The sequence below is a fragment of the Mesoplodon bidens genome (assembly GCF_964165515.1).
Source record: "Mesoplodon bidens genome assembly, chromosome: 13".
Classification (NCBI taxonomy): domain Eukaryota; kingdom Metazoa; phylum Chordata; class Mammalia; order Artiodactyla; family Ziphiidae; genus Mesoplodon; species Mesoplodon bidens.
The window spans coordinates 87,295,342-87,307,896 of NC_138169.1; the positions used below are offsets into that span (position 1 = coordinate 87,295,342).

At 46.7% G+C, this 12,555-nt stretch overlaps 1 protein-coding gene across 4 annotated transcripts in view; it reads left to right on the forward strand.

Annotated features, from left to right (window-relative positions):
- The first annotated feature begins 1,336 nt into the window (after positions 1-1,336).
- The window catches only part of ZNF236 (zinc finger protein 236), a 93,908-nt gene continuing 82,689 nt past the window's right edge, over positions 1,337-12,555 (forward strand). For all 4 annotated transcript variants that reach the window (XM_081252751.1, XM_081252753.1, XM_081252752.1 and 1 more), the window contains exon 1: positions 1,337-1,516. In XM_081252751.1, the coding sequence (XP_081108877.1) occupies positions 1,462-1,516 (55 nt within the window). In that variant the 5' untranslated portion in view covers positions 1,337-1,461. The remainder of the gene's footprint in view (positions 1,517-12,555) is intronic.

Consider the following 12,555-nt stretch of genomic DNA (forward strand, 5'->3'; position numbering starts at 1 on the left):
GCTATGTAGCCTTAAGCAAATTACTTAACCTCTCTGAATCTCATTCGTAAAAGAGTACCTTGAAGGAATGTTGTATGGATTAGAAGTATTTTACGTAAGGCACTAGAACAGGAAATGTCAATTGCTAAATCCCATTTGCCATTCACTGGCTGCCTGATGTTGGGAGGTTGAATAACCTGAGCGTGTTTAGTTTTTTCAGGAATTGGATGTATACAAAGCCCCTAACAGATAAGACTCTTCATTTTAGTTTTTCCTTCTTTACCCTGTTGCTTCCACGTAGAAAACCCTTTACCATCTGTTAGCACCCAACCACTTACTAAGTTTCAGTTAAGACAGGGGTCTTTTGTATTTATTTTTCTAACTATAATTAACCTTGTCCTTCTCAAGGTTCTCTGTGGATTCTTGACTAGTTTTGTTTCTTGCCCCATGGTTCCAAGTTTTTCGGGGGGACAGATTGTCTTGTTAAGCTTTGTATTTCCTCATAATACCCTGCGTGTAGTTGGTGGTCATTATTTATGGCTTTGCATTAATTTTTCTGAGGATACTAAGACGATGTTAGACTACTTTCTTTCGGCTTTGCTTGACCTCACCTAACACTCTGCCGTCATGCTCCTGTTCGGGTTTTGGGTTAAGTCAGTATGGGCAACAACAACAACAACAACCAGATGGACACATTTGAAATTGTAAACTTTAATGCATTACATCAGAGGATAGGAACATAAGTGACTTCTGGGTGGGTCCTCCTCAGTCCAAGGTCGATGTTTTGGGTAAATTTAGGCTCCCAGTCGTTTTGCCCCTGTGGTTTTCACAGGGATGCTCTCAAAGGCCTTCCGGAAGCAACCCGGGGAGATGGAGCGCTCAGTTTTCCTGGAATTACACGAGCACATACACACACAGGACGCAGACTACGCACGAGGCACAGGAAGGACCCGTGGCTGGGTTGTTTCTTTTACCTGCCTCCACCTGGAAAGCTCCTTCTCACCACCTCTGCCCGTTACAAGGACACCTTTCCTACTTACTTTCCCGGCGGCCTTACCGGCTGCGTTGACTTCGGCTGCCCAACACCTCAGGAGACCCCGCCGCTAGGTGACCGCGGCCCCTCGCCCTCCGTCCGCCCAGGCCCGAACGGCCGACCGCGCATGCGCACGGCGCCGCTCCCCGCCCCCACCGCGCGCCCGCGCCCAACGCCCCTAACACGGCCCGCCGGGCCATGGAACCCGCCGAAGTTGGCGCGGTTCGAGCTCTCCCGTTCGCTCGCTTGGGCGTCTTCCCCCCGTGAGGCCCGCGGGCGCTCGGCCGGGGCTCGGCGGCCGCTCGAGCCGCTCCGCCCGCCTCCGCCGCTCGGCCGGGTGCGCGCCGCGCACCCGCGCCCGGTCCCCGCGCGTGCGCGCTCCGCCGAGTGTATGTGTGTGAGTGTGTGGGCAGCCGAGGGGTGGGCCGCCGCCGCCGCCGCCGCCGACGATGCCGCGGGGCCGCCCCCCGAAGCCCAAGGAGAGCAAGGCGCGCGGCGACACCGGTAAGCGGCCCCGGCCCGGCCGCGCTGTGCCGCTCCGCGCGAATATAGTCCCCCGATGCGACGCAGAGGGCGCCGGGAGCGGGCCGGGACGGGGGCGGCGGAGCGGGCTGGGGTCGGGGGCCGGGGGCCGGGGGCCGGGCCCGGGCCGGGGTGGGTGCCCCGCGGCCGCCACCACCACCGTCGCCACCGCCGCCGCCGCCCGACTGCCGGGTCGCAGGGTGCGGGCGGAATGATACCGGCGCGGCGCGGCCGGCCCCTCCGCCGGGCTGGGCCTACTTTCCTGGGCCGCGCGGGCGGGCGGCGGGGCCGGGGGCGAGGCGCGCGCCGCCGCCCTCCTCTCCTCTGTCTCCTCTCTCTTTCCCTCCCCCCCGTTCCTCCTCCCCCCTCCACACCCCGTCCTCCTCCCCCGTCCTCGGCGTCTTCCTCCCGCTCCCCCGCCCGCCACCTTCCTCTCGCTTCCCCGCCCGCCACCTTCCTCCCGCTCCCCCGCCCGCCGCCCTCCCGGCCCGGCTGCCGCAGGTCGTGGGAGGCCTTTCTGACGAGAAGGCGCCGGCCCGGTGTGCGTCCCCGGGGGTGGCGGGCCCGGTCCGACCGCGAGCTGCCGCGGCCCCGGGGGGGCGCCCGCGGGGGGCTCGGGAGCCGGTCCCCCCGCGGTGACACGTGGGCCGAGACCGTGCGGGGCTCGTGTCCAGGTGCACCGTCTTCCGGCCCCGGGCTCGGTGGCCCAGCATCACCCTCCCCTGAGGCTCGGGACCCAGGCGGGCGGGCGGGCGCTCGCCTCGGGCTTCGGAAGAGAAAGAGGTCGTGTCTGGAAAGGAAGGCCGTTGCGTCCGTTCCATTTTGCCTCTGCGGCGTTTGGGAAGAGAGGGGGAGAGACTAGGCGTAAGCTTAGCGGCGTTGTCGGGAGAGGTGTCGCTGGAGAACAGTCCAGGTGTGCACGTTTGTAGTTGGCTAGTGGGCTGCTCAGAGTTCTCGTTAGTGGCTGATGGTGTCTGGAAGGAGGTCTTAAAGGCCTTGCTCCCTGATCGGGCCTTATTTTGGTCAGTGTTAATTTTTTTCGTTAATATTTATGCAAAAAATAACGTAAAGTGCAGTGTCCCCAGTTCTTAGTCACTTGGAAAAGGCTTAGGGTAGAGGAAGAATGTGAACCTTACACTGGAATACGGCTGGGACCTCTTCTTCCCCCAGTCTTTCCCGCCTGAGCCAATGGCATCATGTTCACCTGCTTTTTCAGGTCCCAAACGGAAAACTACTTCTGTCCCTTACTCCCCAAGGCATTGCATAATTTTGTAGCTTCTCCCGCAGAGGCGTGTTTTCAGTCGGCAGTACTCCCTCCCTCTCCAGTGTGACTGGGAGGCGGGCCTCCGTGGGAGCCTTCTGACTGGTCTCTGCTGGTCTCCATCACCTGTCAGCCTGAGGCATCTCTTTCAAATGTAAATAAGATGGCCACACCCTGGTTAGAACTATCCAAAGGATCCTTCATCCCTTTAACTTACAGTCCCACTCCTTGCAGGCTCTGCTTGATCTGGCCTTCGTCTGACTCTCCTTTCCCTTTCCTTGCCCTCAGTCCTTAGCTCCTGGACGAGGCCACGTTTGTTTCTGCCTCAGGGCCTTTGCTGTTCCCTATTCTGAGAATCCACCCCTTGCTCATTCTGGGCTTCAGCTTCCTGAGAGAGGCCTCCTTCCTCAGACCTTTCTGAAAGTTGCTTTCCCTGCCTTACACCAGTCATCCACTAACACAGTGGTTCTCAGAGTTGGTTCATGGACCCCTGGGAGTTCTGGAGACAGTTTCAGGCATCTGCAAGGTAAATATTCTTGGAGTGATACTAAGTCCGTTGGGCTTTTTCACTTGGTTAACAATTGCACTAATCATACACAGGCCATTAGGGGTGAAACTGCTGACTCTTTAGCAGGAGCCATGGTGGCGACACCCAATCCTGTGAGTCTGTGCTACATTCGTGTATTTCACTCAAAACAACATATTGCAACAGAGAGAAAGCAGAAGCAGATATGAGCATCCACCTGTCTTCTGCTAAAGGAGACCTTGAAAAAGATGTACAAAAGTGGAAACTCCTCTTAACTATTTTTTTGGAGAGTATGTTTTACACAAAAATATGTCTTTATGTTAACATGTAATAGATTTATTTTTCAGTGAATAAGTGTTTTGAAAGTTGCTCAGTTTTAATTTCTAATAGGGCAGTTGTCAATAGGTATAACCTATAGAAAGTTAAGGTCTTTGGGGTCCTCAGTGATGTTTAAGAATATAAAGGGGTTCTGAAACCAAAAGGTTTGGGGACTGTTGCTCTAACAGTGTACGATTTTAATTACAATTTTAATGTTTCTCATAATCTGAAATTATTTTGCTTGTCTTTCTGTGTCACTCATGAATTTTATTCTAAGAAAAACATGGAAGGTAGGAGGTGGGGATTTTTACACAACACCTATATTTCCTCTATATTTTTATAGGGGAAATGAGGCTCAGAGAGCTTAAGTGACATGGAAGGTCTACCCAGCTAGTAAGTGTCAGAGTTGGATGTGAATCTGCCTTTGAGTCCAAAGGGTCCATTGCATTGCTCTGCCCTCATAACTATAAAGCCCTACATGTGGGTTAATTCATTTATTCAGCAAGCATTTTGAAGCACTTCTTGTCGTAGGTGGGCACTGTGCTAGGGGCTGAGGGTGCAGTGTTTAAGAAGAGAGACGAGGTCTCTGCCTTGGGTCTCAGGACAGTGTGTGTCCTCTGACGGCGGGAACACTGTTTATGGCAACAGATAACAGTCACTGGTGGTCTAGGCTTCCCAAGGAAAATGATGTCAAAACTGAAACCTTCAGAAATGAGGGGAGGCCTGCTCAAAAACATTTCCTTTTTTTTTTTTTAATGCAACTTAGCAAAGTGATTATTATACATATACATATATTCTTTTCCAGATTCTTTTCCATTATAGGTTATTAAAAGATAACGAGTGGAGTTCCCTGTGCTATACAATAGGTCCTTGTTGTTTATCTGTTTTATATATAGTCCTGTGAATATGTTAATCTCAAACTCCTAGTTTATCCCTCCCCCTCACCCCAGTCCCCTTTGGTAACCATAAGTTTGTCTTCTATGTATGTGAGTCTATTTCTGTTTTGTAAATGAGTTCATTTGTATCATTTTTTTTAGATTCTACATATAAATGATATCATGTGATATTTGTCTTTCTCTAACTTACTTCACTTAGTATGATAATCCCTTGGTCCATCCACATTGCTGCAGATGGCATTCCTTCATTCTTTTTTTGTGGCTGAGTAATATTCCGTTGTATATATGTACCACATCTTCTTTATCCATTCCTCTGTTGATGGACATTTAGGTTGCTTCCATGTCCTGGCTATTGTAAATAGAACTGCTGTGAACATTGGGGTGAATGTATCTTTTCAAATTAGAGTTTCTCCGGATACATGCCCAGAAGTAGGATTGCAGGATCATATAGCAACTCTATTTTTAATTTTCTAAGTAGCGTCCATACTGTTCTCCATAGTGGCTGTATCAATTTACATTCCCACCAGCAGGGTAGGAGGGTTCCCTTTTCTCCACACCCTCTTCAGCATTTGTTATTTGTAGACTTTTTGATGATGGCTGTTCTGACTGGTGTGAGGTGATACCTCGTAGTTTCGATTTGCATTTCTCTAATCATTAGCAATATTGAGCATTTTTTTTTTTTTTTTTTTTTTGCAGTATGTGGGCCTCTCACTGTTGTGGCCTCTCCCGTTGCAGAGCACAGGCTCTGGACGCGCAGGCTCAGTGGCCATGGCTCACGGGCCCAGCCGCTCCGCGGCATGTGGGATCCTCCCAGACCGGGGCACGAACCCGTGTCCCTTGCATCGGCAGGCGGACTCTCAACCACTGCGCCACCAGGGAAGCCCTGAGCATCTTTTCACGTGCCTGTTGGCTATCTCTGTGTCTTCTTTGGAGAAATGTCTATTTAGGTCTTCTGACCATTTTTTGATTGGGTTGTATGTTTTTTTGATATTAAGCTGTATGAGCTGTTTGTATATTTTGGAGATTAATCCCTTGTCAGTAGCATAAAAACGTGTCTTAAAGTAATAATTAGCTTTCGGACATAAGTAAAGAAGTAAGCCTCATCTATTACATAAATTGATGGGGGAGTGTTTGTTGAGCACTTGCCTTTGTGCCTGGCACTGTCCTGGGGAATATAAAGATGAGTGAGATAGGATTTTTTTTATCATTGTTATTTTAGTTTACTCTTAATAAGCCGTAATGTGATCTGGATGGAAACTACATTTTGGGATCTTGTATGGCTTCTGTTTTTCCAATAGAATGGTGCAAATCTTTTCTCCCTAGCTTGAACCTGTAGTTGGCCTGCTAAGTTTCTGTTTTCTGTTGAAGGGATATTTGTTAATACTTCATTTCCAGAGAGCTGAGACAGGCAGACCTTGAGCCAAATGAATAAACAATTCCTTTCTTGCTCAGATTACCAATTCAGGCCATTGTAGATTTTCTCTGATGAATTCAGTAACTGTGTTCTTCCTTCAGGGGGAGGAGACTGTTAGCATAGCTAACAGAGGTAGAGCTTGAACTTCTTACAGGGCAGTAGGGGAAGTGCTCTGAGGCTCTAAGGGGACTCTGCTTCCCTGGCAAGACTAGGTGTCGTTGGTGGGTAACAGTTAAGGGGAGATAGATCCTGCTTAAAATAATTACTCTCTATCAGTATCAGGTATTGAAGGATGAAAAGATTTCTTCAGAAAGGAGCAACCTGTCCTCTCCATAATCGAACTTTTTAGGTAGACAGAAACTTGGAGTATTTAGTATTTTGAAGAAAGTGTGATTAGATAAGACACAAAATCTGAAGATTTTATGATCCTGGAATCAAGTCCTGAGTTAACATGGGTTCAAAATCTTGGTCTTTGACACAAACCTAGCCTGGGAAAACCATAGTAAACCTAATTCTTCATTAGATAGAGTCAATTCAGCAGTTTTAAAATGCTTAATGTATATCAGCGTTTTTACATTGTCTCCATACGCAAAGACAGTGCTCAAGGAATTAGCAATATTTTTCACACTTCTTTTTTGTGGTAGAACTCTCTCACGTGAAATGTCGCAGCAAGACCTCGGGTGGTGGTGTTCACCCTTGGAGCGCATTATGGAGTCATGTGGGGAGCTTTTAAAGCTCTTGATGACCCGGCCTCATCCAGTGACATCCGAGCCTATGGTGGGACCCAGGCATCATGGCTTTTAAAGCTCACAGGAGATTCCACTGTGTGGTCAAGACTGAGGTCACTCTGCTGGGAAGGAGGGAGGGAGGGCGCTGGGGCTCCGAGGTGCCTTCCTCTAGCATTTCTCTCAGCGAACGTGAAACCTGTTGCTTTTCTGGGTTAAAATGAAAAATGTATGTAATCTAATAAACTGCAGGAACTCTCTTAATACCTCTCTTAATACCTCAATTCTTTAACTGAATTCAAAACCTCAGTTGTCTGTGGGTCAGACACTAATGCATACTAGCGAGGCAGTTAAAGGTAGTAGGTGATAGCAGTTAATAGCTGGCTCTGGGGTTTCGGAGAATTGGAGTTCCTGTTTTTTCTACAGGGGCCGGCTCCTACTTTGCTCCATTTAATGATTGCCACAGCTAATACTTCTCCACAGTGGCTGCACCATTTTGTGTTCTCACAAGCAATGAATGGGAGTTCCTGTTGTTCTACATCCTTGTCAGCATTTGGTATTATTGATTATTTTGGATTTTTAGCCCTTCTAACAGGTGTGTGTTATTGGGTATCTCATTGTTTTAATTTGCATTTCTCTTATGACTTATGATGTTGAGCATCTTTTCATATGCTTGTCATCTATATATTTTTGGTGAAGAGTTAACATGTATTTTTATTACTGATCCATAGGAGTTCTTTATGTATACTGCACATGAGTTCTTTGTACTTTCGTGTTCACTCTCTCAAGGATAACCTTTTCCTGAAAGAAGTTTTTTTTTTGTTTTTTTTGTTTTGTTTTTTTTTGCTGTACGCGGGCCTCTCACTGTTGTGGCCTCTCCCATTGCGGAGCACAGGTTCCGGACGTGCAGGCTCAGCGGCCATGACTCACGGGCCCAGCCGCTCTGCGGCATGTTGGATCTTCCTAGACTGGGACACGATCCCGTGTCCCCTGCATCGGCAGGCGGACTCTCAACCACTGCGCCACCAGGGAAGCCCATGAAAGAAGTTTTTAACCTTAATGTTGTCCAATTTATCAGTCCTTTCCTTTATGTGTAGTACTTTTGGGACCTGTTTAAGTAATTTTTGACAATTATAATCGTGAAGACATTTTCCTATGTTTTCATCTAGAAGCTTTATTATTTTACTTCTCGCCTTTAGATTGATACACCAACCCAAATTGATTTTTGTTTTTGGTGGAAAGGTCAAGGCTTTTTACATGTGGATGTCTAATTAATCTGCACTATTTATTGGAAAGATCATCCTTTGTCGTACTGTAGTATCACCTTTGTTGTAAATCCGGTGACTCTGGAAGTGAAGAATTGTTTTTGCATTCAGTTCTCTTCCATTGTGTTTTTGTTTCTGCCTATTCAATTTCTTATTGTCTTAATTACTTTTAGTCCAAGTTTTGGTATCTAGTATAAATGTAAGTCCTCTAGTTTGGTTTTCATTTTCATGGTTATCCTGATAATTTTTGGTACTTCTCAGTTTCATCTAGATTTTATTTTTAAAATTTTTTTAATGTGATTTGAGAGGTTTTAAAAAATATTTATTCATTTAGGCTGTGCCGGGTCTTAGCTGCGGCATGCGGGATCTTTTAATTGCAGCATGCAGGCTCCTTAGTTGTGGCATGTGAACTCTTAGTTGCAGCATGCATGTGGGATCTAGTTCCCCGAGCAGCAATCGAACAAGGGCCCCCTGCATTGGGAGCGCGGAGTCTTACCCACGGGACCACCTGGGAAGTCCCTCATCTAGATTGTAGAATCACCTTGTCAGTTCCGTAATGATTAATGACACTGAGCATCTTTTCATCTACTTGTTGGCCATTTGTATATCTTTGGAGAACTGTCTATTCAAATCCTTTGTTCATTTTTTAATTGGGTTGTTTGTTTTTTGTGGCTTTTGTAAGAATTCTTTATATATTCTGGTTACTAGGCCCTTATCAGATATATGACTTACAAATATTTTATCCCATTCTGTAGCTTGTCTTTTTACTTTCTTGATAGCATCCTTTGATGCACAGAGGTTTTAAATGTTGATGAAGTCCAATTTATCTACTTTTTCTTTTGTGTCATATTTAAGAAACCATCACCCCTCCATAGTCATTAAGCTTTTTCCTTTTGTCTTCTGAGAGTTTCATAGCTTTAGTTCTTAAATGGATGTCTTTGATCCATTTTGAGCTATTTTTTGTGTGTGGTGTGGAGTGAGGGTCCACCTTCATTCTTTTGCCTGTGGATATCCGTTTGTCCCAGGACCGTTCGTTGAAGAGACTGTTCTTTCAGTGAATGGTCTTGGCCCCCTTGTTGAAACATCAGTTCGCGATGGAAGTGTGGGCTTGTTTCTGGACTCTCCGTTCTATTCCATTGGTCTGTGTGTCTGTCCATGTGCTAGGACCTCATACTGAATGTCAAGTATACTTTATACTAAGACAGTTTAAAATCAATACACAGCCAGTAAAATTGTGAGTTCTTGTGCTGCCTAAAATCCCCTCACAGACTGCTGGTGGTATGCTTGTCACACTTAGAAAACACTATCTCTGCACATGTTTAGGAAATATGTCGTTGCTAATCATTGTGTAGCAAACCAAGGCCCTGATGCTCATTGTTGCATTTATTGAAAATGCTTGGCAGAAAGCCTTTAGTGGGTGGAGTAAGAAGACGTGGAGTGAAGCACGTAGGTATCGGGCAGAACGGTGAGATACAGAGAGAGCTGCCTTCATTGTGCTGATTTTCTGAAAACTATTATTTAGGGGAATGTCCAGTCTTTCTATCCCATGACTAAGACAAAGGTCTTAGTTTTAAGGAGATTATGCCTAAGTAAATGTTAAGGCTATTTACTGTAGAAGGTAAAGCATGGTATATGTCAGCCCTTTATGCCTTTATCACTCTGGGACGTCCCTGGGGTGCCACGGAGCTTGGAGGGTAACAGACATTGCAGGGATTGCAGTAGTGCTGGCTGGCCGGTGTGGAACCCCGGTTTACCCTCTGGGACGGGTAGCAGGCGCCAGATGGTAAATGTTTTAGACTTTGTGGGTGTTAAGGCTTCTGCTGTAACTTTGAATTGCTGTCGCAGACCCAAAACCGCCACAGTAATACGTAAACCAGTGAGCGTGGCTGTGGTCCATGAAACTCTCCTTACCGGAGAGGCTAGACCCTAGTTAGTTGACCCCAATCTGGAAAAGAAAACAGGAATAAAAAGGGAAGTTGCATATTAGAGCACTTTACTTTAGGGTAAACCTTCTACAGATATATAACATACAGAGAAGAATAGAAATTATGTTCAGTTCAGTGAATTTTCAGAGCAAGAACTTTCTCCTCTAATCAGCACCCAGATTATATGGGTTATATTAATAATTCATATAATTATTTATATAATTTCTTAGATTAAGAAATGGGATGTTACCAGCACCCTAGAAATCCCCACAATGCTCCATCCGATCAGTACCCTCGTAAGACTAACCACTGTCCTGATATCTCACAGCCTGGATTAGTTTTGCCCATTTCACTTCAGAGTTTTACCTAAAAAAGCTCAGCTGTGCTAAAACCTGAATGCTGACAAATGTGGGAGGAGCAGTAGAAAATGGGAGAAAAGAAAGTAGAAAGGAATTTTTAAAAAAGTAGCAATGAGGGGAAGGAATGGTGGAGATTAGGCAAGGTGGTACCGATCTGAAGTGGGGGGGATGCCTGTCAGAACTCCCAGAGGCCTGCTTGGTGACTTTAGAGAGCACTGTGGTGTCAGAGGGTGACAGAGGGAGCGCAGGCGGCTGCTGGTTGAAGAGCTGGGCTCTGGGAGGAACGTGGGGGATGACGGAAAGAGGGAAGTGAGGCTGGTGCCTGTTGAGGGCGGAGGAGGGGGAGAGCAGCTCTAGTTTGGAAAGATTTTTCTTCAGAACTAAATAAAAACAGGTTAAAAGCTGGGGGTTTAGTTACTTTAGACATTGAAAATGCCTCATCAGGATTTACGGGTAGCTGAGATCTTAAATGCACAGTGCTTAAGAGTTTCAGTCGAGAGATGCGAATTTGAGTTAAATCCCTGAATGCTATAAACGCAGTAGGTTTTGCTGGAACTTGGTGTCACATCGTACGTCTTTTGCATAGAAGAGATCCACCTCGGTTCTTCCAAGTGGGGATGTGGACGACCTTTGCCATGTGGATAAGCTGGCTGGTCTGATGTGCCGGGCCCGTTCTGGGAAGAGCAGTTTGAAAGCCGGCTCGTCTTGTCCCCGCTGTTACATGCCAGGCCTGCCTGTGGGTAGGTACCGTGGGAGAGCGTGGTCTGGAGTGATGGGTAGGGTGTTGAGTAGCAAGGACGAGCATTGAAGAGGTGGCCGTGCTCCGAGACGGTTGATAGGCTCTTGTCCCCATAGCACCAGGAAGCATCATCTTGCTTCACCTGCACAACTCTGTGATAGGCTTTATCACTTTGGGGTGATGGAGACACAACTATTATTATATACTGTTTAGAATCTCTACATAAAGAGTTAAACTGATTTTGAAACTGGTCTTCAAGTTTTCCTCAAGGAAGCAAAGGTGCTCAATTTCTGATCTTCGTAAACCGGGTTTTGTTTAATTTTGATGGTGAAGTGGAGCTCTTGGTGGCAGGAAGGGTGAGCAGTTGAGGAGAGCGGTGGGCCTGTCTGTGTGTGAGGGGACGTGTGTGTGAGGGGACGTGTGTGTGGGGACAGTCTGGGTCCTGCCTGGGGTCCTACGTCCGGAGGCTTCCTTGCACCACTGAGATCTCATGACGATTCCTCCCCGTCCTCTCAGAGGGCAGAAGCACATAGGTGAAAAGTACTGTTCTGGATGAGCTCTTAGGTTTGAGCACTGCCAAATGCAGGTGGCTCTGTGCTCATTCCCATTCTGTCTGGGGAAGCAGTAGGAATATGTGCGGCCCAACGTCTCACGTGAGGTTCTAGCTGCCTCTTAAAAATGCAGCCATACTCAGGAGGACTGATGTGAATTGATCACACCTTAACCTAGATCCCTAGCCCCTTAGAAATCCGGGGGCCCTGTGGCTGCAGAGACCGCCCACCCCCAACAGTGGACATGTGCACACACGTGTATGTTGGCGTGTAGTTTTCTTGGAGTTGGTGGATCTCCTGAAGCCCATCCTAAGTATACGTGAATTTCATAGACCTCTTTCTGAGCAAGTACTCTGGAGACCAGACATGTGAATGAACTTGAAGAGCTGGTGCCTAATTGGGGTTGTTTTGAGGCCTAGGACTCTGCCAGAAAGGGCCAGCTCTCAGCAGAAAGAAAGCCGAGTGTGGGGTTAGCACCCCCCAGCCCTGGAGAAAGGCTTTGCTCTCTCAGTGCCCAGAGGGACAGCCGCGAAGCAAAGTGAAAGTCTAGAGATGCTGTGGACTTTAAAATTAGACCCAACGTGGAAACTAAAACATGTTTTGTTTTGTTTTTTTCCTTCCCAGTTACACTGTAATTTGAATTGTTGTTTTAAGTTTGTCTTTGAACCAGATTAATATTATGTTATCAACAGCGGGAAGGGACCTACTGAAAAAGTCATTTTATTACATTTGGAGCTTTGTTAAAGAGCGAAGTCTTGCTGCTTAGGATAAAACTATTTTCTAGAAAAGTCTTAATTCATAAGCAAAATGACATCATTTTTCAGTTTTAAATGTATGATTTTTTATCTCAGGGATTTATCTATCAATTGCAGTTAATTAAATGAAATTAATTCTCCTTTTTAGGTAACATATTAAGTAGTTTCAGCATAGAGACTATGAAAATTGTTTCATTCTACATCCTGAAATAGCATTTTAATTTTGCGTTTTAGAAATTAAGTTGAGGGGCTCTTTTCTTATTGTATTCAGGCTTTAGGTTAAAACA